The 27,573-nt window shown below is 38.0% G+C and overlaps 1 protein-coding gene across 7 annotated transcripts; it reads left to right on the forward strand.

The window, feature by feature from the left end:
• Positions 1 to 738: 738 nt before the first annotated feature.
• On the forward strand, positions 739 to 25,209 carry LOC138021542 (PR domain zinc finger protein 12-like). 7 transcript variants are annotated; one of them, XM_068868456.1, is made up of 6 exons: positions 739 to 949; positions 3,807 to 3,959; positions 10,136 to 10,263; positions 17,847 to 18,145; positions 19,102 to 19,399; positions 24,200 to 25,209. In XM_068868456.1, exons 4-6 carry the CDS (start codon positions 17,873 to 17,875, stop codon positions 24,619 to 24,621), a joined length of 993 nt encoding a protein of 330 aa, XP_068724557.1. In that variant the 5' UTR covers positions 739 to 949; positions 3,807 to 3,959; positions 10,136 to 10,263; positions 17,847 to 17,872; the 3' UTR covers positions 24,622 to 25,209. The 7 variants fall into 7 exon arrangements, with proteins under 7 accessions (XP_068724557.1, XP_068724562.1, XP_068724582.1 ...); XM_068868461.1 differs by having other exon boundaries at positions 3,853 to 3,951; XM_068868473.1 differs by lacking the exon at positions 739 to 949 and adding an exon at positions 3,241 to 3,558 and having other exon boundaries at positions 3,807 to 3,951.
• The last annotated feature ends 2,364 nt before the right edge of the window (positions 25,210 to 27,573 follow it).

The following is a 27,573-nucleotide window of genomic DNA, read 5'->3' on the forward strand; positions in this document are numbered from 1 at the left end:
ACCCCTACCCAATTTTTCTGGGATCCCCCCCCCCCCCCCCCCACCCCTTCCGGGGCAGATAGTCACTCAGCAGCTGAGTGTTAAGTTTGAAAGCTTTTTTGGCCCATTCACGTGCTCTTACAATTACGGAATTTAAAGGCAATATAGCCTGGAACAGGCTAGTCGTGGTAATAACCTTGTTGCGGCTCGTCTTGAGAAAACAAACTGTTTCCGAAACTAAAACAGTTCCTCGGTTAAAAAAAATGATTCCAAATCCACCTAAGCTGAAGTGAAATTTCAAATTCTAAACAAAAACAAATACTTGCTCTGAATTGTGCCATTGTCTTCGCGCTTTGCAGTAAAAAGAAATTTAACTGACGGCAAAAAGGCCTTTCCTAGTTGACTTCACAGTGTTGTATTTCCGGATCTGTCATTAAGACATTCGCCGACGAGCTTCAGTTATTGATGAATTACCTGGGGAAATGAATTTTCCCTAGCTAACGCTTTGGGGTAGCTGTCAAGGTTTATTCTATTGTTCTAGTGACATATCGAAGTTCCAGGCGATAAAATTTCCCCGAGGTAAATTACTTAGGCGGGAAAAATCGGTCACACTGAAAAAATCAGTTTTTCGAGATAAACTGTCAACAAGTCAAGTTTACATAGGTAAAAAGTCTGCAATGTGACCACGGTTATGCAGACGTCCATTTCCTTTGTTCACCGAGGGGCGTCCAACGAACACATTCTAATTAAGGTCCTTGTAATGGGTAATGACTCTGGCAAGGAGTTGATATGTTCTACATAATTTTTATCAGGTAGACGAATTTGATATGTTTGGATTTGTAGTCGAAAAGTTGAAACCCGAAAAGTTTCTTCATTGATAGATGAAAGTGACCTTTCGAGAAATTACTGCGGAATATTTCCTTTCCGAAAATTCATGGTGACCTCCACTCGCGTCAATGATTGCGAAAAGGTAAGGGACTATATTTTCCTACTTTCGACCGACTGATGGTTTGGTGATCTTTCTGTGACTTGCGCTTTTTCGATAAACGACGAAAAGTCGAGTGCGGGATCGCCGAACAATCCTCAGATCGAAATTTGTATACAACATTCAATCCGAACAGAAGATCATGATTCAGTACACGAAATCATGCGTTGTGGGTGCTGTTTGATATACGCGGCTGTTAAAGAGTCAACCTGCGTGCAACAAGGAAGAAGAGATTCGTTAGCTGACCGATTCTAGCTATTGACTGTTGTCTAGTCCTCAAATGCGATTGCGCTCATTAATTAATCTCGACAAGATAACAAATTATACCATGGGCTCTGAAAAAGCCTTGGAAATTTTACACATCAGTACATGTTTTTTGGTATATAAAATTTACCACTGCGTGAGCTGTAATAGAAAGAGAAAATTATGAGGAAATGGGTTTAATTTGTTGATTTTTCGATTTTTCGGAAGAGAAAATGATGAGAAAATGGGTTTAATTTGTTGATTTTTCGCAACTCCGTCGCAAGATGTTTTTCTCCGGGTTCGCCGTTATCGCCCTCTCTTGTAAATATGTTTTACCCCATTAATTAAGGACACTTTAATTGCACCGCATGGTTATTTGTTTGTAAACAATGATATTTTCGATTAGGTTTTTATAATATCCGGAACAATTAAAGTTCAGGGAAGTGTTATCACTGGCCTTGATTATCCGGATATCAGAAAAACCGAATATAACAATTGCTGCTTTTATAACGCACATTGTTTTAAAGGAAATCACAATAACTGCACTGTCGTTCGGAACACTTCAACAAGGGATTATAATTTGCTGGTCGATTCTTCACAAATCTGAAGATCTTACTGATTCTTAGAATTAACCGTCAGATTATACCCTATTTAAAGAGCGAAAGTCGCTTCAAGACCTTTTAATTCGTTTTATTTCCTGATTGCCAATCCTCAACCTCATTTCTGGTTTTCGGAGGTCGTGTTCTCAAACAAGTGTTTCACAAATCATACGTGGCGTGTCTCGAACCTTATTAATATGAAGAAAAAGAAACAACAGAACGGAAAAAACAAACATGTAGCATTACTTAATAGAGTAATAAATTCCAATTTTCCTTCACGGGAAAAATAAACCTACGACTTGTTTAGATTAAACACTCGTCAAACTTCAATTTACGTCAGCGTCTGTAATGTGCCGCTTAGTTTGAGACCGACTTTTCTGTACTTTCTCCTTTGCTATCAAAACTATCACGAAAACGTTCTGATGCTTATTTCAAATCGGTCCTAACATTTGATGATGTCTGTTGCTTTGTTCAGGTAAATCATATCCGCTGTTACTACCATCTTCTTAATAGGCAACCCGCGGTGCGTTAATGCACTGCTAAAAACGCGACAGCAAAACTAATCAAAATTATATTGGCATCACGCGATGATTCTAACAGCCTGAATATTATATGGTTACAGTAGGGTTAGATTCCTCTCGAAATCACGTCAGTCAGTTCACATTGGTAATCTAAGTCTACTGTACAACAAAATTATACACAACCATTTTCAATAATAGATGATCGATTGTCGAAGGTGACAGGCTCTAAATACAATCTTATCGCTTTCTTATCGTAAAATCTCTTTAATTGGAGCTGATTATACGTTGTTGGAAGTGATTATGCCATTCTACTTACTGTTAAATGATAAAACAGTACTCGTTTAATTTGACCAGTCCTGTTCGTCTGAATGTTGAAATGGAGGTACATTTGTTTATCAATTTGTAAACTACGGCAACCAAAAAAATTCCAATCTATTCCTTTTTGAATAGTACAAAAGTCAAATTGGATCTTTTTCTTCTGCGATCATAATCACCCGCGGAGAGGAAATCTGTTTCAATCTGTTTCGACACGCACAACACAACACGAGTCAGACACGCACAAAGTAAAGATTGTAGAATATTCTTCCGAGGATTTGTTTCCCCTTGAACAAACATACACACAAATGTTTAATAATTGGATTATTAAGATGGAGGCCTTAACCAAAAGCTTGAAGGAGATTCGGCTTTTTACCCTTGTGGGGCTGCTTTTACTATTCCTCGTGTTCCCCACCACTCCAGCTAATTTAATTGTATTTTAATATCAATCACTTTGAATTGGTAGCTTTACACAGATAAATTGAACGTAAGGCTATCCTGTCTGTATGATCACCAACAAAGCCCTTCCCAGCTACTCACCATCGGCCAATTTCAATTTCAATCAATTGTTGTCTACTGAACTAGGACGTTTTTAAAGTGATCTATTGATTGATTATTTACTTTTACTACTTTTTTATCGGACCGTAGTGATATCCATTAGTTTTACTAGATATTATGTGCCGGTATGACATTGATAACGAAAAGTGGCTCGTCGGGCGATTCCTCTCTTTATAAATACGGGCGAACAGACGTACCAAACCATTTATCCCGATAATTCGTCTTGACAAGAACTGCTTTCACAGACTTATTCCAAAGGCTCGATTTATCCTTATGGCTAATCATCCGACCATGTTATTGAAAGGCGTCTGATATCAATGCAGGAGAATGATAATGATCTGGAATGGTCTGCGTAACAGTGAGTTTATAGGTTTTGGGGGGTCGACAATGCTGCGAACTATATTGGCAACTAACAACCACTAGCATGACCTTCGTGCCTCTGAAAATTCGGCTTTTTCAGGCCATTTTAATACCTAGCTGTATTAGTTTGAAGTAATAAGTACTCATATGCCTTATGCAGTCCGAGTCTTTATTTTTTAGGCAAGCAGTATCGTGTAATTAGTATATATGAATAAATGCTTTATTTGTTATTCTCCTAATATATAGTTTATTTCGCTGGTACACTAACTCGGAGGGCATTTCCATTCTCAAGGTAGAGGATCATGCTTTGGTATAGTTCAATGAAGTTTCCAAAACAACACGAATGTAGCTTTGACTATGTCTAATTTGGACCACTTCCTGGTGAATCAAGGTAATTAGGTACGTATTGCATTTGTCATGTCCTCATTACATACCTCCTGATTTGTGATTTGTTTAAAAGCATTTAGAAGTACATCTTTCTTGTTTTTACCTTACAATACTGAGAAATTTAGTTTACGTTCTACGTGATCATTGCTTTTTTGGTCGTTAGAAGCATGGGCATTGAAAAGTGAATGTCTGTTCTTTCACTTTGCGAATATAGAATATAGGAATCACTGCTCTCTTTATCACTCATGCGTACATAACATTCTTTCCGAATATTCTTAAGAGTGGTTTTACTCTCTCCTTAATAAAACGCTTAGGCGGGGACAGATTCCAGGGCGTGGTCTATTTCACTGAAATGTGTTGAGGATTATGGAAGAAATAATGATAGGTCTCCCGAGTAGAAAGAGAGAGAACTGACACAAAAAAGCTAAATCCTTAAAGCTTAGTCATCATGGCAATGGTTAATGGTGATATGAAGTTGCCGAAATGAATATAGCTCACATCTTGGTCATATTTGTTCGGCATTAAATCGCGGTGTTGTCAGGGCGGCTTAGTGGTTATCAATAGTGCCTTCTACGTCTGGGTTCAACTCTCGGCCCCGAGGTCGTATGTGCGCTGAGTGTCAGTTGACCTCAATCTGACTCCGAGGGCTTTTCTCCAGGTACTACGCTTTTCCTCCCTCATCAAAATTGGTACTAACAAAGTAGCATAGAAAATCAGACGTTGTGTGCTCGCGTTCTCCATTGAACTTGGACATTGCAGAGAACGGGAAAGAAATTTACAAACGGTCAAAACGGAAAGGCAAAGTGGTTGTTTTGCTCCTCAAATGTTAATGTCGGGAGGACGTCTCATCGACCAAGGCCGTCGGCGAAGATCATTTAGGTCCTTATTGTGTTTTTCGCTTCGTACGTAGGGAATAACTGTGTGTTCTAAGTTCTTTAAATGCAGAAACCCGTGATTCACATCTACACTTGGCAAAGTCCCTGTTTGACTTGTGGCTGTTTCTGCTTAGGTGGCCTCATACACCACAAACCTTTTAGAGACATCACCGCCAAGCTGGCCACTTCGGCTGGAGAGAACAGGACAGCTACAACACCGGGGACTTTATCCCCTACTCTTCTCGAATAGTGCTTGGGTTCTTTAACGTCCCACAGGGAACTTATGAACATAGAAGATATTTCAAGTGACGCTATGATCTTCGCAGTTATGAGCGCAATTTTTGCAATTGCGTAGAGAAGCCTGAAAAATTCAGGACTTCAACGGGGTGTGACCTCGCGAGGTCACGGGTTCAAACCCCGTGAAGTCCTGAATTTTTCAGGCTTCTCTACGCAATTGCAAAAATTGCGCTCATAACTGCGAAGATCATAGCTTCACTTGATTTCATATCCGCACTTCATATATGATTCATTTCATATACCATTTCATCATAGAAGATATTTGTGAGACGGGACCTACGGTTTTTAGTGCTTATCCGAGAAGACTTGTAAGTCTAACAATTTGCAGATGACATTACAAAGACAGCACTTTCTCCTCAGTTAATTTAAGATCCTGAGTGTTCATCCGGCCAGGGGTTCGAACCCGCGACCTCCCGCGTGACCGCCCGACGCTCAACCAACTGAGCCACCGGTGCGCGGTTCGGGAGGCTTACATGCCTTAAAATTAAATCGAAACTGGACAATGTTTTGTTAACCAACTCAGGTATAAGTTATCCTCCCACATGTTCTTCCTCACTTCCTCACTGTGGAAATCAAGGAGAAGCCCAAATGTGATAAGCCTGGATGGCTTCTTTTGTCCGGAGCTTCCTCACAACACTACGTTGAAGCATATTCTCTATTATTATTCAACACATTGTGACGATGTCCAAATATGGTCATAGCGCGCTCAATATTCGTTGTGCGTACTCAACAGATATCCTGCGATATACGTAGTTTTATGTGTCGCGGAGAAAAATGGTAGTTTTTCCAGCATTTTTTTCCAATAAACGTAGAAAATTGTGCTGTTTCATCAATGTGTTGAATAATAAAACAACTATCCTGCTCAATCTTGCGGAATATCGCCTGATTTTAGCAAACTCGGCCTACGGCCTCGAAGGCTAAGTATCAGGCGATATTCCACGCGATTTCGCAGGATAATTGTTTTATTATTCAACACATTGATGAAACAGCACAATTTTCTACGTTTATTGGAAAAATAAAAATAAAAAAATAAATTAAATAGTCGTCAACCTTGCCATTTGTGTGCATAGGCGTACGGGTAATTTTTTTGCGAGGAGAGGGATGGGCGGTGAACCAATTTCCCAAAAAGTTTCGCGCAAATTGCCTAAATTTTTACGAAACAGTAGAAAAGAAACGAGGGTCATACGATACATTAATATAGGCCTACATATGAAGTGAAAATCATTCCTTACAAATGAATCTATCACACGAGTTCATAAAACACGTTAAAAGAAATAGCTCTCTCTGCCATTTCGACGACCGAAGATATCAATGATACGTTAAAAGAAATTAAAGCTGTCTCTGCCATTTCGACGACATCAATGATACGATCAATGCCATTGTTGACTACAGAGTTGGCATATTCCCGTTCAATGTTAGTATTAAAGTACGATGTTACTGACGCGCTGTTGCTCCATGGTGCTGCTGAGTTAATTAAGTTTTCAATCAACGCAACGCACTAAATGATTGTATTGCAGAACACGATGTAGCTGATATCACTGCAAGGATATGTACCACAGTAGAAAACTCTGGAAACATATCAAAACGATCATTCTCTTGCATTGTCTCCAGCATTTCTGAAACAGTCACATAGCCTAATCCGCGCACACGACGAAAACTTACGCACAGTGATTTTCTTTAAAAACTGACTTTCTCAGCTTGCTTCCTAAAAACTCTAAGTTGCGCCCCAATTTTTTTTTTGGGAGGGGGGGGGGGATCTGAATTGAAGCTGAATTGTTCCCTCTTTGATTTCCTTTAATATATAGAATAAACGTTACCTTTACTATATTTGCAGTTCAAGAACATAACACCAGAAACCCCAAATATAATAAGCTCCTCTCGTCCTTATCATGAGGCACACAACAACTGCACATTAATTCATCGAACAGTTACTTCTTTCAGCAGCCTACGAAAATAATATTGCCTGAATATTGCTTTGTATTGGTTTGCTTTTAGATGAAATTTTCTTATTTTAGTTGACTGTATACTCTGTACACTAGGTATTCGTATACCTGTTCGTTTGTAAAACACAATTGATTAACGTAGCTTTCTCTACTTGTTCTCTCTTGTATATACATCTAATCACTGCTCGCCTCGACTAGCTATTGCTACCTGCGAGCAGTGCAGATTGAAGAATGTATTATATAATGAAATTCTACAATAAACTTGAACTTGAAACTTGAATGCCCTTAAATGAACACCTTTCGGTACCTTCAGATTAACTCTGAGCTTAGTTCACTGATATTATTTGCGAATTTTTTTATTGCTTTAGCTCATGCCTTTCAGTCTTAAAGTGAATTTCAAGCCAATAATTTATCGAAATATCCGTGTATTGAATAATATGTAATTAGAGTCAAAGGGGCCACGGCAGAATTGTTGGGTTGCTCAGTTCTTCTTCAATCGTGTTTTTATCTCAAATTACTACTTCTATTTTCTTTTTAACTGTGACAGCGTGCATTTTAAGACAAAAGTTTAAAATCGGTCGAGGTAAACACGTTAATCTTGCATCATTTGAAACAGGAAAGTAAAGTTATGCTTGTTTATTTTTCGTTCAGTGAAACCTGGTCTTCGTCCTCGAGTCTACATAAGTAACTGTCGATGTTCTCTTTGTTGGATACTCATTACTACATATAGTCAATGCTTACACTTCAACGTAAGTTTACACAGTTCAGAATCAACACCTGAAACTTATCTTAAGGTCAACTAAACAGTCAACCAAGGATATGTCAAGTTATTGTATGTTATTGAGTTATGATCAATCCGTCAGTAAATAACAGTTATTCTTTTCTTTCAAAGCGGTTGAAAATTGCACTCTACATCATCCTCTATAACATCGTAAGCTAAATGAGTTTACTGATCCTTTTCGCGTTGGTTTGACATTTTATGCGATGTAAGTCAGTACTGCCGGAACTCGTTGACACCGTTTTTGATGCATGAACGATCCATATTTTTAGATTTTCTTTTATGAAATGTAAGACTTTGCTTTAGGGAAAATTTTCTAACAAGTAGCCCAAATGAGAAAAAATTGAAGAATAACTGAAATGAATATAAAGAATATGATTTTGGCAAATTTTTTTTTTAGAGGAGTCAATCTTACAGGGATGTCACGAAACGACGGAGAGTGGAAACATCTCTCTTGACCGACATTTGTTAACTTTTATTTCTGCAGACTTTTGAAAACATCGATTTAAAGGAGCCTCCAGGAGGTTTCGTTTTCTGCAAGAAGAAGGAAACTTTAATCCTTAATAAAAACTTTTTATTCTTGACATCCGAGAAACTGAGGGAACCTCAGTAATCTATTTTTTTAAATAAAAAAGAACATCGTGTTTCGTTGATAAAGAAAGCGCTTATTAGTTTTGCTTTCGAACAATGTCTTTAAAAAATAGCTCTACGTTTAGCAATGCACTGAAAAGTATGAGATGACGGTCAACGCGTGGGAGGTGTTGTTAAATGACTATCTCAGTTTTTGTAAGAATTTAAAAAGAATAACTGTAAAGTTGCAATTAGCTTCTCATCTTTAGTATTTCTTTGAAGAAGCAAAGCCACCAAAACTTCAAATTAAAAGAATAATAGAAAACGCAAATGCCACCTTATTAGTCAATAATTGTCTTTGCGGTTGTTTAGAAACGTTTTTGCATGTGGGTCACGCGCTGGCCGAGCTCGTTGACATAACCAAATGTGTTTGTCTCCATTTGCGTCCCTACAGTTCTTCCAAACTCCCGTTTGGAGATTAGAACCCCCCACTTTTGATTGTCTGTGCTTGTAACGCGCTTATTGAACGAGGGAAATCAATACTGATAAATTTCTAGGGTTTTATGTATATTTTTCAGTCTTGAAGTACCGACAGTCAGCGTAGTATATAGATTCTGAAGCTTATTAACGGGCGATGATAGAAATAAACAATTAAAAAGAAACTCACTAGCGTCAAGAAGCCTTGATGGAAATAGCCAACCAGTTGGATTTTTACAAAGCCTAGTGGGGCCTACTTGGTGTACGTTATTCTTTGAAGTTGTTTCGCAAGGTCAATGCAATTTCGTCGGTTTGAAAACAGCAAATGTTCACTTAATCACCCTTTTGATTTTCAAGAAGTACTCCAATGATCATGCCAAGTCAACGGGGAGTAAATGATGGGCTATACTTTGGCAAGTTCATCTAGTTATTTTACCAGCGCGTAGTAACGCTAAAAATAAATGACTTGACTACAATGGGAAAATAACGGATCCACTGTCAAGACTAGCATAGGTAAACCATCACATAAAAAGTGGAACTAGAAATCCAAATCCCACATCTTTTCCTAAACCTCTCTGATAGAGTCACCGGCGAGAAGTTTTTGCATTGGGATCGTTGTTGAAAATTGCTGAGCTTTCCAAGAAGCAAAAATAACTATAGGACGTCATGGTAGTTGCTAGCTTAACGATTACAAGAAAAGGGAAATTTTCCGACCTTGTAAGTCTATTGTAAGTCGTTTCAAAATGTGCAACATTTCGGTAGAGTTCGTTTTCGACTTGTTCCTCATTCTTGTAGTTATTACGGTTATACTTTATCTCGACGATTCCGACTAAATCCGCACTCGAAATGAATCTTTTTTAGCTTTTTTTTAACTGTTGAACTTAAAAACCATAAATGGATTCTCTCACATAGAATGCTCGACTGCCTTTTTAAATTATGGTCAACAAAAATTCTGTACTCCGAGTTCATATACTTAGCCGTTTGATAGCCTACAAGAAATCTCGACTAAAATATACGAAAAAATCAACCATGAGTTTTGTTTGAAAAAAAAAAATCGCTGTCACATCTTATCTTTTCCCTGCTGCGAAATTCAATGGAAAAGCGTTGAACGGCTAATATGATTTTGGAAAATTATTGTGTACACTGTGAAAGTTATTTGATGTCGGGCCTGATTTCAAAATTTTATAGATAAACGCAAAATGAGGTATTTATTAAAAGATAAGAGTGCTTTATTCTCTTTCTTTGCAGGGTAAACTGAAAGTTCATTGAAAGATGCAATCGATTCAGATGTTTGTTTTCAAACTACTTTCACGCTAATTAACATTTTTGTGAAGAAAGCAAAGGACAAAACAGCTTAAATAATGCGGCGAAATTCGGTAAGTTACCCCCTTCTTAAAAAATGGCGTCCAATTTTCATTTTGCTGGCTTTATCAATGTAGTTAAATTAGACGAAAAACTCTTAAAAATTAAATTTACATCCATGCGCAGGCTTTAACAGGTATCAGATTTTCAATTTCGCGAAAAACAGAATAACAGAATAACAGAAGAAGAATCTTGCTTTGCGACTTCAAATGCCAAAAAACGTGGACTGTTGCTGGCTTCATTCGTACAGAGGAGTGTATTGTGTATTGTATAGTGCGGCGATGTTCACCCCTATACTGTGATGACCGATTTACACTCGTTATCGCTAACAAGAAAGTGAGAATTAAAAATTAAAATAACGTTTGCTGAGATAAACAATCTAAATCTTGTGGTCTCTGCGGGGCAGTTTAAATTCTTAACAGAAATGAGCCGCAGCTTGTTTTCTCAGGTATATAGCTCAAAATACCCGGCTGGTAAAGCTGGTTATGATGTTCATTGGCAAACGATGGCGGTGCCACGAAATAAACCTGAAATCTCGCAAATAATAAACGGACCACACCCGGTCATCATCAAATTTTCAAAATAACTGTTTGAGGTCTTTATTGAATATTCGCCCGCTATCAAATGTATAACGGGGGAATGCCTCACGCCAAAACGGAACACAACATTGATTTAAAGGTACGCAAATCTCAGTTTGTGGTGGCGAAAATGGTCTTTACCTTTGTTCTGAGTAGCTATTGAAATTTACTGGTCGTCGCAGCTATGTAAATGGTGTCATAACCTTGGTCTTCGAGGTAGCGAGTATGATATTCAGATCCCTTTTACAATGAAAACGATGTTTTTCTCTTTCGTTCCGGTGTCACAATGTATCGAGACATCCGTCTATTTAGTTTCCCTTACGTGCATGAAGCTTAGCGTCCTAAGTACATTTTGATTTGAAATTGAAAAACTTTCTTTTAATTTCGTAAAATACTTCCGTTGTACATAAATTTACTACCTTGTCGGAGATATTATCACCTCCACGTATTAAAGCAACCGTTTTAAGATACTGTTGCGTTTTTAAAACAACTTAAGCACTGGTTTCTGGTTTCAAAAGAAAAAAAAAACAACAGGATGAATAGATTTGCTGTTTTAGTCAAGATGAAACAGATTTAACGCTAGTTGATCATTTGTGTAAGCTTTTGAAAAGAGTGTTTATGTATCAAGGATCTAAATGACCCTCCTTCACTCTGGATTTTCGACTGGAAAGCGGCCCACTTTTTCATCAAATCGCATTTTTTAGCTTGTTCGTTCACACTAGTGCACTTAAAATTTCCTCACAAAGTGCTATATTATCATTTCGTCAACTAGTGCGCCAATGACAATCACAAAATAAAGGTGCTCGCGTAAGTTTACCGCTTCTTGACGGCTAATATATGAGTTTTAATTTCGTCTATTTTTGTAGTTGCCTAACGCATTGATTAGAGGCTCCCTGGAGGGCACATATCTCTCTCTAAGCACCGCAAAGTGACCCTTAGCAATTAAAAGTGTATTTGAATTTGCTTTGCATCGAGAACCATAATAAGCAATCACTAATTACTACAAACCTAAACAAAGGAAAATAAAAATTGCTGATGATCATTGAGTTAGGAAGCGAGAACCACTGGAGTTGGCGCTTAATGAACAAGATCTTTGTGAGTTTTCATTCCTGGCTGTGTAGCACCCACTGTGTCTCTCCAAGCAAGTCGTTTCTTTTACACTGAAATAACCTGACCGATCATTTAATGGTTCAAGTAGAAAGTGAAAGCAAACTTAATCAATTTGTTGCTCCAGTGTGATTTACATTGTACACGTATTTTGTCGTTAAGCTTCCCTCGTGTTCTCCTCCACAGGAACAACACGCGAGCCCCTGCATTGGACAGACCCAAAACAAAGCACTCACCTCATCTCCGGGGCTGCACTCTTGCTTGTGCCCTCTCACATAGCAAATAAATCAGAAAATAGCCAGCTTCCATGGCTTAGCCTGAACCCTTTGGCTTAAGTTTCTATGGCAGACACCTGTTTGATAAGGCTTTGCTTTACCCAAACCAGTGGCCTGCATGGAGGAGAGAAAACCTCGCATGGGATAAGCTCTTTGAAGGCAATTTAATACTTCAACAGTAATTGATCATATATTGTTGGAGGCCGATTTGTTTGCTGTTAAGCCTTTTTTTTTGCTGCACGTGTAGTTGGAGACAAAGTGGTGATCATCTATTTAGCGAGAGCTTCTTAAAAAGCCTTCAAAACCATTTCAGCCTTTTTTTTTTTATGGGGCCATGAGCCTGTTCTCACAGAGAACTGGTCCTCTTTCTTTCCCAGGCGTATTAACGGCTTCAAGCTCATTAAAATATCACATAACAACAAATCTTTGTAGATTACTCATTATCTCGGCTTAGAATTTTCACTTGTGTAATATTGGCCATCCTTAGTTCACCTACACAACGTTCAATTTTCTTTCTGTGGGATTAGCAGAAAATTGGGTGTTTTCCGGTGTTTAGAGTATTAAAGTAAAGATTTGCAAGAATAAATTGTCCGCTCTCGGTTTTTTCAGGTAATAAAGCGGAAAGAAAATAGAATCTGTGTCTGAGGTTGCGTGTTGCTCGTTCACTATACTCCATTATTCTTGGTACGGACTGCGGGGCAGGTAATTTCCTCACACCAAACTTGTAAACAGCTACTACCACAATGCCCCTTCTGCACGAACGAATTAAAATTAGCACTAGCGACTATTGATGTTGTTTGCAATATCAAACGTTCTTCCTTCTACTTAAGTAAACGCTAAATAAGGGGGAAAACAAAGCCTTTCAAAAACTGACCACCGTTTATTGATCTTCGGAATAAACTCTGGCTGTTTTTCGCCCCTTTAGTAATTTTGTGTCTCATTTATCCTGGTTCAGTATTAATAAGAGCTCATATTTACTCTCGGCGATGAAAGACTGGAAAGTTACATTATTTAAGAGATAGTTTCAATAACGAAAAAGTCACATTAAAGAGTAAGACAACCGTATTTTTAGTTTTAGAGCTCCATTACCTTGGCAAGCGCCCTGATTGAGCAGAAAGTAATGAGTTTTCGCAAGTAATGAACCCACTCCTATTCTAATGCAAATTTAATTTCCTTCAGCTCTATTAAAGTGTCGAAAAATTTCCGCATCATTTTATCCACTTTCTTAAAACCAAGTACAATGATAAAATGTTTTCCCTTAATTCAATTTGCGATATCCTTTGAAAGGGCTCAGGGTCTTTTTCCCCAAGCGTTTCTAAACAAAGTGGAAAAACTAGAATCAATTTCCGCGCGCGAGAAAAAGGGAAGAACGTTGACAACACCCAGTAAAGAGAAGCGGGCAGAACGTTTAAGATCATTGGACGCAAGCATCCAGTGTTTCAGTTTATTCCCTTCTTTCTTTGTGGAGAAATCTGACTGATCATGTATAGAATAAAACAAGGCCTTTCAATTAAGAAAAAAGGGAGGAAGGGTTGCGAGTACGAGCAAATATGTTTAAGCACCTTTGTTTCTGACACGCGTAAGACACGCGCCAACCAAGACAGCAGGTGCCAACAGTACACCCCGCCCTTGCCAAAAGTATACCACATTTTCGTTCTTTCGTGTTCACCAGACAAGAGGCGACCTGACTCTTCATTTTTTCATGAATTAGGATTTTTGAAAGCAACTCGGGTTTAACAGCTATACGCGAATTGTAGCGACTTCCAGAGGGCCCATCAACAGTTAACTCGATAACAAACCGATGCAAAACCAAATCCGAAACCTGAAAAATAACACATATTTGTTTTCTTATTACCATTTGCTGCATGTTCCTTCAATAAAAGAGTTGGTGGTCTTTATAAGACTCGTTTCTATTGGAAAATGTTAGAATACTACTAATTAAATCAACCGATCTAATCACTTGTGATTGATTTGGGCGCTAACTTCTTTGTGTTCATTAATTCGTAATTGGGACCAAGCGTGTTTACATCTTTCTATTTCTGCAATGTTAATTCGAAGGATCTTTATCTTCAGAAGTAAAATTAGCTAAAGCTGCCTTCGGCTCGTGGCATAAACTTTATCAATCAAAAATATATATTTATTATTTTTTTAAAGCGCACTCACGCATTTCTTTCTTTCAAGCCCTTTTTACAACAAAACCGTTTTACAATTCCTTCGCATTAATTTGCCGGAATAGCGAACAGGGTGTTTAAAATTAGGTACTGAGACGAAAAAGTTTTGAGAAAATGAACTGAAATCCTGAATGAGATGGAACTACGAAATGAGTCAAATTTGATACAAATCCAGAGAATACACCTGTGATTGTGACTGATTATTCGAATCTAAATTTCCTACCACTTCCATCGCTAGATTTGACCATCCGGATGTCAGGCAGAAGAAAAAAGAGGTGAAGATTTAATCTCTGCTAATTTTGCACTTTGCTACAAATCTCACCATCACGGTGTTTTTATTGATCCGGAACATTCAAAGTTTCAGTTTTTGCACCTTGCTAAATCGTTCATTGAAGTCTCTCCTTTATTCACCGAAACCCCTTGGGAAATGTAAGCTTATTATTCTCTTCCGATCAAGAAGCACGTTGATCAGATGCTCATGTCTCCCCAAGGTGTAGACCATTGCGCATGCTCAATAGCTAGCTAAGGCAGGTGCATTGCTCCCTGGTAGGTCATTATAAGCGAGTGGAACAGCGTTCAATGAGGTGTGAAGGGCATGATGAAAAATATTTGATTTATTACAAAGACTTATTTAGTTTTGCTTAGCTATTGTTCACGTCTTGACCATTGTCAACGACAAACATTGGTCAGAATATAAAGCGCTGACGTTTTATTAAAATCTCATAAACTCGAAGTAAGTGAATACGTAAAGACGGCTGATCGAGAGGAGGCTCGTCATAGATCAGTGACCACGATACTTGCAGAGATGTCTGTTTGGGTAGCGCCGCCACTCTTGGAAAAACCAAGCGGTCCTCTGAACATCAGTCAGGAGGTCTTGAGGAGTGTTTTATACGGAAAATGGTGCAACGTTTTTGGAGGCCAGAAAGAAATGACTTTTAAATCCGGTGTGCTAGAAAGAGTTGACTACAATTTGGATGAAGGTAAATTCTCTTTTTTCCCCATTATTACGGTACAATAGTATTATTAAATGTCAATGAATTGGAAAACTACAACGTAATTTTTTAAACCCTGTGTGTGCTTCTTCCCTAGCTGGCGTATTAAAGCAATGACAAATTATGTAATTACTTCTCTATAAATGATGTGTTTAGTTATAAGGGATTTTTCATTTCCTCAGCCAGTTTCCGCACCGTTGTATGGAAAAATGATGTCAAAGACTTGTCTAAAACTGCTTCACCTTACGTATTCTTTTGGAATTTAACTAAGGAATGTCATTAAACATTAACGACTTAGGAAAGTTTATAGGCTCTGGTTTATTTTAATGAGGAGAATTTTAGTTTCTTTTATGTAACACGCACTTTCTAGCCTTCAGAGTTCCAAAACTTTCGCAAACTATTTCTCGTGTGGTTGTTCATAAGTAACGAGACAACGGGTCAATATACTACCGTGGCATAAATTGCAAAATCGCGTGAGATTACGCTCGTATTCATGTTTTTAGTAGTCAAAGGAAAAAAAATTCATCGCTCCGGGCTGTGCCAAAATGAATATTAAAAAGCGAATGCTCTGATTTACTTCTTGGGCAGTCATGTAACGAGTTTTCTTTCTGGGTGGTTGGGGAATTTTAGAGGCCTAGCGCGCTATAACACATTGCACGCCCGTTCTAAGCGGCTTAGCTTTTGCTCAATGTTTTAAGAACACATCACACAGTTTCCGGCTGTCTGGTGAAACGGTCATTAGAATGTGAACTACCAGCAAACAACATTTCAAATATAGAAGCGAAAGCGCTTCCTCATTTCAATTGTAATTTGAGAACGATAACAAGGTTTAAATACCCAATTTTCTGAAGGCAGGTGGATTGCTGGCCGAATGAATATGTATGCAAACTCGGAAATTTAACCAAAAACACTTAATTCCACCGGGGTTTGTAAACCTACAGTATTTCGTGGACTTTTAAGCTCTTTGAGTATAAGTTCATGCCTTATCACTTGATGTTTTTGCGATTGTGATGGGGTCAGATATAGATGCCCATGGTTCTGACTGTGGATTATTCGATTCCAACCTTATCGAAAACTGTGTACCCTCATTGAAATTCTCGAGTGCTTAGGTGACAGAGAATATAAAGGAACACAGTACAGAGAATGAAATACGTTTAAACTGGTCTAATTTCGAATTTGCTTTTGGAGAGAAATTAGCATGTTTGGACATTTTTTATCGTGTAATTAATGTCTACTAGTTGGAATTAAACAAAGATTAGCATATCAAAGAAGAGTAACATGATGGAGTAACAATGAGCCGAAAACAGTCAAACTCAAAGCAAACTCAATCAAAGAAGACAAAACGGCAAAAAACAACTGGGAAAGACCTTGCGACCACGTGACTCGCAGTCAAACACCCTGGCCTCCTATCGCCTTATCGCATCCACTTGCAATTGTAAAATAATAAAAAAAACAGGTACTGAAAGCTACTCAGCGTCGAAGACGCTTGTTTTTGGAAAACAAGCTTCCGTGCTTAGAAGGTTCAAATACGTGTGCCGTATTGTTTGACCTTCTTTACTTTTGCATTGTTTACGAAATTTTACCAATACCTAAATAAAAACCTATTATAAAAGAAGTGTTCAGTAATGAAAATTTGCGAATCATATCCTTCCTAGCCATATCTTAACTTCCGCAATCATCTCCAAATTTACTTCTTTGGTTTGTGTTTCACACTGTGAGCTCCATCAAAGGTGATTGTTTGTCGCTGATAAGAATCCCATAGCATAACAATTCGTTAGAGATTAATGCGTCAAGTAAACCATCCTTTCTTCTGCTTATCATGGTGTATTTAGCACGTTCCACGGGTTTACTTTAATTCAAGATCATAAAGATTATAAGAAAATCCCTAAAGCAGGTGGCTCCATCGTAAATAACCTCACTGAATCTCAATTCACAACCAGAAATCGATCTGAGGAAGCTCGTCTCTCTTCGAATTCGTCGTCTCGGCAATATCCCTTGATCTGCGACTCGCCAGACCGCTTTCGCTTTTTTACAATCTTTACCCCAGTCATAAATAAAACGTTATGAATAATTGATTGCAAACGACTTCTGTTAGCTGCGATATATTACTACATCACAAACTGACTAGCGCTTCGATTTTCATTCACTCGTACACTAGAGAAATCGTCGCTAATCTTAACCTTCCTACTACTTGTCTGCTGATTCTGACTTTAGCTCTCTTTAAATCTGTAAAAAATTCTGAATTTGTCAGTTCCCGCCTGTGTTCATTGCATCCATTGATTCAAAAGGATCACGCTGCTGTCTCTATGCTTTTACTAATCCGGTTTAAAAAAGCAATGTCTAGACTTGGTTCAGGTGTCAGTTATCTTGACTATAAAATCATTTTTTACATGGCTGAATTCAACTTTCTTACCCAATCAGTATTTAGCACCGAAAAGTGAACTTTACTACTATATGTTTCTTTCTTTAATCAGAGCAAGAAGTAAGCTTTATAAATGGGATGAAGCGCGTCGAATCAACAGCTTTGGTCCCTGTTCTGAGCAACGACAGCACCAAAACCAAACAGCTCTGTCTAGAGAACGAGTCGTTCTTCATGGCATTTGTCTCTCTTCCGGAACAAGTGACCATAGCTCCCTCTTCAATTCCTGGTGTTCAACTTGGCGTGTTTAGTACATGCTGGATCAAAGAAGGAACACAGATGGGTCCTTATACTGGTCGTATAGTTAAAATAGAAGACCTCAACTCTGACGTTGATAACAGCCTCATGTGGGAGGTAGGTATATTGGACACGACAAATAACGCGGTAGCCCTAGTGCATGTTATCAAGTTTAAGATTGCGTTAGAAGGCACGCTGGCTGAACGTTATCGCCAAGCACCATGTGATGTTCATCCATATCCGAGCCCTGTAGGTTGTCGATTTTAAAATCAGTTAAGACCTACCTAAATTTTTATTACAGTTGTTTTTTCGAAAACCCGGGGCATCAACAGTTATTGGCGAAATTCAAAACAACAAATACTTTTTTAGAAAAAATAAATGGTAATTCACGATTGATATGCAAAGCTTGCTGTGCTTGGCTGATGACTCCAGATTAAAATGTCTTAACTGTCGGAAGATAATGCTAAAACATTAATTTCTTGTTCCTTTGCTGTCAACTACAAAATCTAGTCGTTTAAAAGGGATTTTTTTTCCTGCTATACTTTTGCAATCTTAAGAGGATATTAAAAGACAGAGTCGGCCTGAAGCTCCAGATTATTAGGACAACTAAACCAAACAAAATATACGAGAATTGCGTACCAAAAGAAAGAAAATATATAAAACTCCCCGATCTACCCAAGAACATTTCATGAGCGTCGTTGACGCTCGAAATAAACTAGGGCGAGCTATAAAAACTCAGAGAATCCGAGTTTTATTTGACAATCTATCCACTATTCTCCTTGTGTTTGAACAGTACACAAGGCATTTGAGGACCTCCTTGACTTCCACAACACAGCACCTTTTATTCTTCATACAAATCTAGGAATTCCCCCAGATTATCACAAACTGTGAATAATAAAGAAATTACCATTCCTTGCAATTCGTGGTCGAACAATCCGGTTACAATTCGTTACAAAATAATTCTGAATGCATTAATCATACTGCAATCGGAACATCAGGATGGCGATTAAAACAGAACATTTCAGTGATGCTTCTCTTGTAATGGAATCATTTGCTTTGAATTATTTTATTAGGTTCTCAACGAAGATGGCTCGGTGAGCCACTTTTTAGATGCCAAAGACGAAAACCCTCGTAATTGGATGGGTTTTGTAAACTGCGCTAGGAATGAACAAGAACAGAACCTTGATGTATTTCAGTACGGTGGCAACATTTACTACCGCGCGGTAAAAGACATCCCACCGGATCAAGAATTGCTTGTTTGGTACGGCGGAACATACATTCAGTTTCTCGGTATACCTGGAATAGCGCCTGTTAATGACTTTGTAAGAAGAAAGCGAAGAGGACACGAAGAAGACGAAGGGCACATTTCAGGTTGGTATGCGTGGGGAAGCCCAAACATGGTTATATTTAGTTTTACCATTTGTCCGCCAGGTTGAAGAAAAAAAGGAAAAATCAATCTATGCCCTTATAAACAGGCATCAAAGTATATTACATTGTAATTGCTTCCAGTTGGGTTCCTACACTGACTTACCTTTTCGTGCAAAAGCACAGACCTGCTCGGCAGACGTGAACTGTGATTTGCCATTTACATGCAACACCATGCTCAGTGAGCTTTAACCAACTTAAAGATATCTTCGACAGCAACAATGCATAGAACTTAGATCACTCTGAGACACATGCAACAGTGTTTCCATCAGTATTAATTCTTCACCATTGAAGAAAAGCAAGCGCAGAGAATACGTATGCTAAGAATGGACCTTGGATAAAATATTGAAAAGAAAAATGATTTTTTTTTTAGAAAAAAAGAGACAGTAACCTTTATTCCATAAATTCTCAACGATCGTTGCAATGGTCTTCTACTTTCTTGTCGAAAATGAAAACTACTATATAGAATGCTTTCTTTACTCGTTTATTATTAAAAGCTTTTCTTAACACCATATGCCTTAGAAACTTTAAGATAAAACTGTTTTACGATATTATAATGCCTTTTTAGCTTTTCCATCCGAAATAATAACGACGCGCGAATTAAATTTTCTGAAATTCACACCAATTATGCCGTAGTATTTTCACATATGCTCCTTACGAGAAATAAAAAATGTTATTCACATCCTTACTAGAACTCGACTTGTTAAATTTACCAGTCGACTTAACTAATTTTACAGGAACTGCTCAAAATAAACCAGTGTTTTATTTGTTTCAAGTGATTCTCTCACAAAAAGTTACAGAGAATAAGAGTTCAACGAATTTGCTAAAAAAAAATTGCTTACATGGGTATTGAAATGTGCATTCCCGCATAAACTCATTGTAGATATCTGGTATTCTTTGAATATTTGCTAAAGTTAATAAAAAATACTTCGGTATTTATGTTTATGAGTGCAGTAAAAAGCTTTTCTGCGGCATCGAATTTGTTTTAATTTTCCCCCACCGGAAACCGAATTCATTTTCACGCGTTTTCTTTAATTTTCCATGCAGGTTTACTATATCCATTAGCACGTATTTTTATTAATATCTTCTCCCAGTGTGTGCTACGTGGTCATTTCAGGCGAAATAGGCGAATCATTTTGAAACAGCCAAAACTGAAAATTCCCGGCCAAACCTAAATTCAGTTTATCGCGTGCGAAGCGCGGTTCAATTTACTAAGCAGACTCAGTGGCTAAAACAAACTGTTCACGAATTTAACTGATTTCTTTTTTAATTAGAAAAGGAGCAAGTTTTTCGAAATTTGCATTTCCAACAGCGCGTACGGGGAGTTAATGAAACTAATAAATATTGAAAGAGACCGTTTCAGGAAGGTGCACGACCTTGCTAGTAGGTTAGGCAGGAAACCTTTAAGGAAAACAGATGATTCCATTTTTTTTAAAATTCAAAATTAAGGAGGAGCCACCTAACAGTTTGGTACACTATGCTATAAGTAACCCGGTGGGTGCAGTGCGTTTTAAGCGTGTTTAATTTATAAGTAATTCGTAAAAATGAGAAACGGAATAATTCTAACAGTCGTCCAAGACTTCGAACATCGGGGTGGTATTTCTGAACTTTTCTTTGCCTGTTCGAAGCGTCGTGCATGTACGTTCTTGCATACCTGCGTTACTTGCTTATGTTGGTGGTTTCAATTGCTTTTACTAGATTTCAACCACACTGAAACGGATTATTTGCTGAGATAACTACAGTAATTATTAGGTAGTTAACCCTCGAGCTAACATCATCTCTCTGATGTCCTCTGATGTACGCCTAATGAAAGTAATGCACAAATTACAACTTTATTTTTTCCTCATCGATTGTTTGCTCCCTCAAACCAACTTGCTTACTAACAAGAAACCGTATCTTAGTACATAGCGCATCCGGAAGCCACGAATCGCAACTTTTATCGTGTAAACAGCGATCGAAGAAATTTACATTTACATGTTTTTATTTTATTATTATTTTTTCAACCAAAAAACTACGAAGAAAGGAAAGTACCTTGAGTATAAAAGCAATATACCTTCGTTTGCTTTCGAATTATGATTTTTTTTGATAGCCAAAGTAAATTTGCTTAGACAGTTATTTTAAAGAAATCGAAAATGGATCGTGTTACCTCTGTTCTTGGCCAAAAAACAGTACAAGCTTAAGGCAGCTGTATTTCGATTAATTTAGCAGGCTTTCAAGGAAAATCAATTAGGACGCCAGGGTATAAAATTAATAATGGATTAACTATAATGATTTGTAAACGGTTCTTATTCGGCATGTTTAAAAGTGTTCAATTAAAGGGAAGTTTATTTAAACGAAGTGGTTTAATAAAAAGAGCTTTAGCAAACAGAAAGGGGGAGTCTATATGGTATTAAAAACTGCATTTACGCTGCCTGACCGACTCCAAGTACGCTTTAGTTTATGCCTTCGGGTCTCCCTAATCTCCCGATCTTTAAAATCGTAAAAACGTTCAAATTTGTTAAAAAAAAAAATTCAAAACTTGAGGATAAAACAAAAAATTCGATGGAAACTATTGAGACCCATTGTTAATTAAGCTTCACTAGAGCCTTCGCTTTCTTTTTTTCTTTTCTTGTTCTAGCACTAATGAAAGGAAGACAGGTGATTTTTGTTATATCTGTAAATCGGTTCCTTTGTATTCCGATAACATCACACTAGTTTTGTTGAAATTCTATCCTGCTTGAATAGCTTACTACTAGAAAAATGAAGGTAATAGAGTGAGCATTGTCAAGCCAGTATTTCTATGATTTAAAAAAAAATCGTCGAATCTTTTTAAGATCTTCATTTTCTGGAGAAAAACAACCCCAAATCCATTCTCATTGTCCATATTTACTGTAACAAATCACACAAACTGCGTCAAGACTTAGTAAACCAAGTCTCTTTCTAATGTCTTGGCTTGCGTGTCTGTTTAATTTAGTTTTAATGTACTTCTTTCCACGTCTTTCGCCACGACCAACAATAGTTAAAGAAACAATACTTTGGCAACTTTTTCTTTTTTCATTGAATTCACGATTTAGCGGCTCATGCTTAAAAGTAAGCCATTTGATTATTATTATTATTATTTTTGGCAGTGTGCAATGCTTCTAATTACATGAGCATTGCTTGAATTTCGAAGTAAATGCGGTGAGGCTCAACCACAGTTAATTAGGACTTCCAAATTGGTTTTTTATTGCGCTGATCACCTGGTTCGAAAAGACAGGTTTTTTTCATTTGTTTTTTTGCTTGTCATTTTTCCTCCTCTCAAAACGCGATTGCCTTGAATGCACGTATCACATATCATGAATCAATATTTTATTTTTGCCCGCCTTGGCAAAGTTTTTAGTTAATCGAAAATCACATACTTCCGCCCAAGGTCATAAGATAAATGCACGTTCGTTTTACTTGCCAAAGTACCCCTTTGGGCTTCAAGCCAAGAAACGGCACGCCCCGTGTTATCGACCACGAAACGTTTCGCTTGGGGCGACAGCAAATAAATCATCAGAAAGCTGAACGAACTAACTTATTCTGGGAGGCGAGAGCGTTCATTGAAAGACAGTCTTAGTAAAGATTGCGACAGCTCGGATGTCCTTTACTCAGGAACGGCCCGGAAGAACTATATTTGTACGTTCTCCAATTATTCCATAAACATTTAAGTCAAAGGGGTAAGATATTATGTCATCAGGAGTCCTTACTTCCCGTTAAGGTATACAAAACTTCTCCAATTTAATGCCAATGATTTTTCATCTTTCTCATTTTCCATACTATAATTTCAGTCTCACCGCATTTCTTGTTGTTACACAAAAATTCAAGAGAGAAAGTGTGACAATGACCAAGCGCCAACCGAAAACCAATTCAGTCTCGGTCCAAAGAGATGTAGCTATAACTGATGGAACATATTGAAGATAACACCTATAACACCGATGGTGAAATCTCTATTCCACCATCAATAAGCCGGGATACCAGATAATACTCATTGTGGCAAGAACTACCTGGCTTATCGGCAGTTACGTTTTCCTTCGCTCTTACCAATGCCTAAGCAGAACTTGTTGAACAACGCGAAAATGAAATATCGCACATTTCTAGCTCTGACTCCACTTTACAACGCTGAAAGTTTCACCCGCATGCTTTAAATATTTTATAACAGTTACAGGTTACCAGGCATTCAACGAAAGAGAGATCGGTGTTAAAAATAATCCCAGAAGGACAAAATTAAACCTGTTAAGATTTGACCTCCCGTCCCATGGCAAGAAAGACGATTTAACGACTGTTACAAGTATGATAAGATTGAATTTTGGCGTATAAAATTAAAAAGAAAAATAATTAAAAATGTTAGACACACTTTGAGTAAAAACTAGGACTCGATAAAAGCTGGAAATCTCCTATTCAGAGTCTCTCAAGACAAGTTCAAAAACAGCTATTTTTTGAAAAAGTCCTTGTTTTAATTTGCGTTGTGAATAGGATTTTCTCATATCAGTTTTGATTTCAAGCTGTTTTCAAATCATGTTGTATAATTTACAACACAGCGTGAAATGTTTATCTTGGAACTCAACTACCTCGACCACTTTCCACATTTCCTGTCTACCATTGTAATTCTAAAACAGGAAATCGCGTCCAACTGAGCCACAAATTGTAGAAGATATCTTTTGAATATTAGTTCTAGAGAAATAAATCTTTGCATGTTTGTTGTTGTGAAAATTGTGACTTAAAAAAGTTTTTTTGTCTTTTTTTCAGACGACCCAATTTACAAATTCAACCCGGAGCGAGTCAAAAACACCGTTGTACCAGGGAGACTTAAATGTACCCTTTGCAGACGGGGATTTAACTCGCGCAGTAACTTGCGCTCGCACATGCGTATTCACACTCTTGAGAAACCGTTCCAATGCAAGTATTGCAAGAAGTCCTTTTCACAGTCTTCAACTCTTCGCAATCACACCAGGCTCCACACGGGAGAGAAACCATATAAATGTAATGTTTGTCACTTCGCCTACTCACAGCTCGCTGGACTACGAGCTCATCAGAAATCGGCAAGACATCGGCCATTACACGAAGCAGCGAAAGTAGCCGCTCAAAACTCAAAAAGTCTTCATGATGAATCAAACCTTGACGAACTCTCACCCTCAGAATCTCCTAAATTAGAAAGTGTGTCGCAATAACTATAAAAGGCGACATTTTAATTTGAAAAAAAAAAAAAAAAATTCGTTGTGAGGTGTGTACGCATATTCGTCTATAACGCCGCCGGCTTAATTTTAAACTTCACGGAGAGTTAGATATTCTATATGTAGCTGAGCTGACAGAATTAGGAGTTTCCTAAAACACTGCTAAATACAAGTAGTAGAATAAAAACAATCAGCCAAGAACTACTTCAACAGACATAGTGCAGATTATATTTGATACTAAGAGTTGATACACACAAGAACATTTTAAATCGGTTAGTCTACTGTCGGGGATCGCTATACGAAATGCATGTACTTTTTCTGCGCGGTTAGTGAGCTTCTATAGAGTAAACACATCAAAGAAAATCTTAAAATACCTGCAAGCGTTTCAGTTGTATATACTATGTAAATATTTTGTTTAAAAAGAATGGCGGAAAGCCCTACGAAAAGTAAAAGGTAACGCCATGCTTACATTCAAGCCGTCTGTGTGATGGACACTCCAACAAGTTTAAAATACATCGATCCACTCTAGTTTACGGAAGAGCTTTTTTTATAGGACTGAAATAAACAGAAATCCATGAGCGTGAAGTTGATGTGTGGTACTTTCAAAGAACTCCCTAGAACCATTACTCACGACATGAATTATTTTTCTCAGGGGGACACGGATGATTTCCATGTCAAACTGAACGTCGGCAGATGATCTTTCATGTCAAAAAGAGACCATTAACAAGCACTCACAAAACTGAAAAAAGGCTTTCGCCTCAAGAACTTGATATCCGGAAAATAAAGAACAAATCAATTCTCTCACAGTTTTTGACACAGCCGATTGAGAAACCTTTCTGTGCATGAATCTCAACAAGGCCTGCTTAGTCTGTTGCTCATATGCATGTTACAAAATACTACTCCCTTGCTTTGTTCATTCGAAAGATGCAGTTTATTTTCACAATCAGATGAAAACTCAGTTTGAATCTCTAACCTCGGCTTCCCTCCTCTTTTTTCCGTTAAATCATTTTCTTTAACTTTATATTTGAAATGCAAATCAACAAAATAAACGTGAAAAAAGAGAAGTTCGGCGTTTCTTGAACATATCTTTTACCAAGTCATGCGAGCCATGCAAGGGCAAGACCGAAAGAAGGACTTTTTTCAAATCATATTAGTTATAACAGTCATATCGCGATGGCCAGGATTAAGTAAATGTGCCATCTAAAATCACCCGTCCTGGTTGCTCTATGAAGATTTTCTCAAGAAAAATGGCATAACACATCAGCTGCTCCCAAGTTGGACAAACGTTTCTCTTTGAAAAAATGAAACAAAAACGAGATTTCATCCGGCATGTCGCTTTCCAAATTACCACTTCCCAGTCAATTTGTCGGGGAAAAAAAACTGTGATTACCTCTGCTTCAAAACGTCAACTCTATAGTGAACGTTATTTACGCTAACTTGTGCATTTTAGATATGATCGAAGTGCTTTTTTGTGGGAAAAAAAAAGTTCTCGAGTAATGTAGTGGAGTATTCTGAGATAAGCTAAAGCTTTAATAATAAGCCGGATTTTGTGGTCAAGATATCACCGCCATTACTCACTTGCATTGAAATGGAATATTTCAAAACAACGAGTACGGAGGTCAGAATTATGGACTAGTAAAAGCCTACCCTCGCCTTTCGGCTATTTTATCTTCCGGGACAACAAAAACAACTTATAAATTAAAACGCTACTTCACGCCACTCTTATCTCTGTAGGTGACTCGATGATCCTTATACTCTTCGCCGATTCGGTTATGTTTGCTTCAGTGTTTGTTCAGTTTTTCCGCATGGTCAGGTGTAATCAACGATTCATGAAAAGCGCTACAATATCTTTCTCACGTACCAAAACGAGGGAACATTGTTTTTTAAGCATATCAACCTGGCTCAAATATATTTGGATAAAAATATTCAAATGCTTGGGTTAGACTTGTTTGTTTTCTCATTTAAAGTTGTCTCTCTTTCTCGCCCCATCTTTGGACTCTTTCGGACGGTAAGGAAACGATTTTTGTTGCTTGTTGAATTTCGAAATGTAAAGGACTATTTGTGACGGCTGTTTGGAAACTTGATTTTTTTCCAACCGGCCCCGCGCGTGTCAAATTGTGAGCGTGTGTTGAGTACTTCCAACGGTCACATGGAATCAAAATGCCAGCGCCACTTCGTACGGAAGAGCAGTTGAATTGGAACAGAGGGGAAATAATTTTTAAGCTTCTCAACAGGAAATGAAAATGATTTACAATGGAAAACGGCCTGACCGACAACATCGGAGAATGTACAGGTTTCCAAACGAACCTTCCACAAATCCCATCGGCCAGCAACTCCTTATGTCAATTCAGTTAGTACTACAATAGTTTGATAGTCAGTCAACTAAGCCGGCGTGCTCCCGTCTGGTCTCCGTTTGGAAGAGCAACGGTGATGTAATCAGCAGGTGGTTAGGCTTCTTGTCTCTACCCTTGTGTGGGCGCAATGTTCACCGAGGATTTGCATAGCACTTTAAGACCCTTAAAAGTAGACAATATAGATAGTCCCTATTACATACGCTACCGGATGGTCTTTAAGCCGTTGGGCAAATCGTGTGCGTTGGGTGCAAAAGCCGCTGTATGTTGGTGTATTCAAATTCTGGTTAACTCGTGCTCCTGTATCCAAACTGAGAACCTAAAAAAATTACTCTCTTCCGAGATTATGGAACGCGGAGATATTAAACCAGAAAATACCGCTTCGATTCGTTGAGACTACCACGATCCACACATCAACAACCATACCAAACAAATACCATACCAGGATTAACATGATCCACACACCAACACACAGGTGTCTCACTAACCAATGGTTTGCGCGTGCACAAACCTGCAAGGTAGTGACCCACAAAAGGAGGCAAGAAGCACACTCTTAAAGCGACTCCAGGAAAAGTATTTTGAGTGTGAAAAATCAAGT

This window comes from Montipora capricornis, chromosome 2, assembly GCF_036669925.1.
Source record: "Montipora capricornis isolate CH-2021 chromosome 2, ASM3666992v2, whole genome shotgun sequence".
NCBI classification, from domain to species: Eukaryota; Metazoa; Cnidaria; class Anthozoa; order Scleractinia; family Acroporidae; genus Montipora; species Montipora capricornis.

Excerpts from the sequence above, each read along its gene's own strand:
- LOC138021542 (XM_068868441.1), top strand. The coding sequence starts at position 15,186 with ATGTCTGTTTGGGTAGCGCCGCCACTCTTGGAAAAACCAAGCGGTCCT. Across the intron at positions 15,361-17,846 it reads TGACTACAATTTGGATGAAG|AGCAAGAAGTAAGCTTTATA; the intron begins GTAAATTCTCTT and ends TTCTTTAATCAG. Across the intron at positions 18,146-19,101 it reads ATAACAGCCTCATGTGGGAG|GTTCTCAACGAAGATGGCTC; the intron begins GTAGGTATATTG and ends TTATTTTATTAG.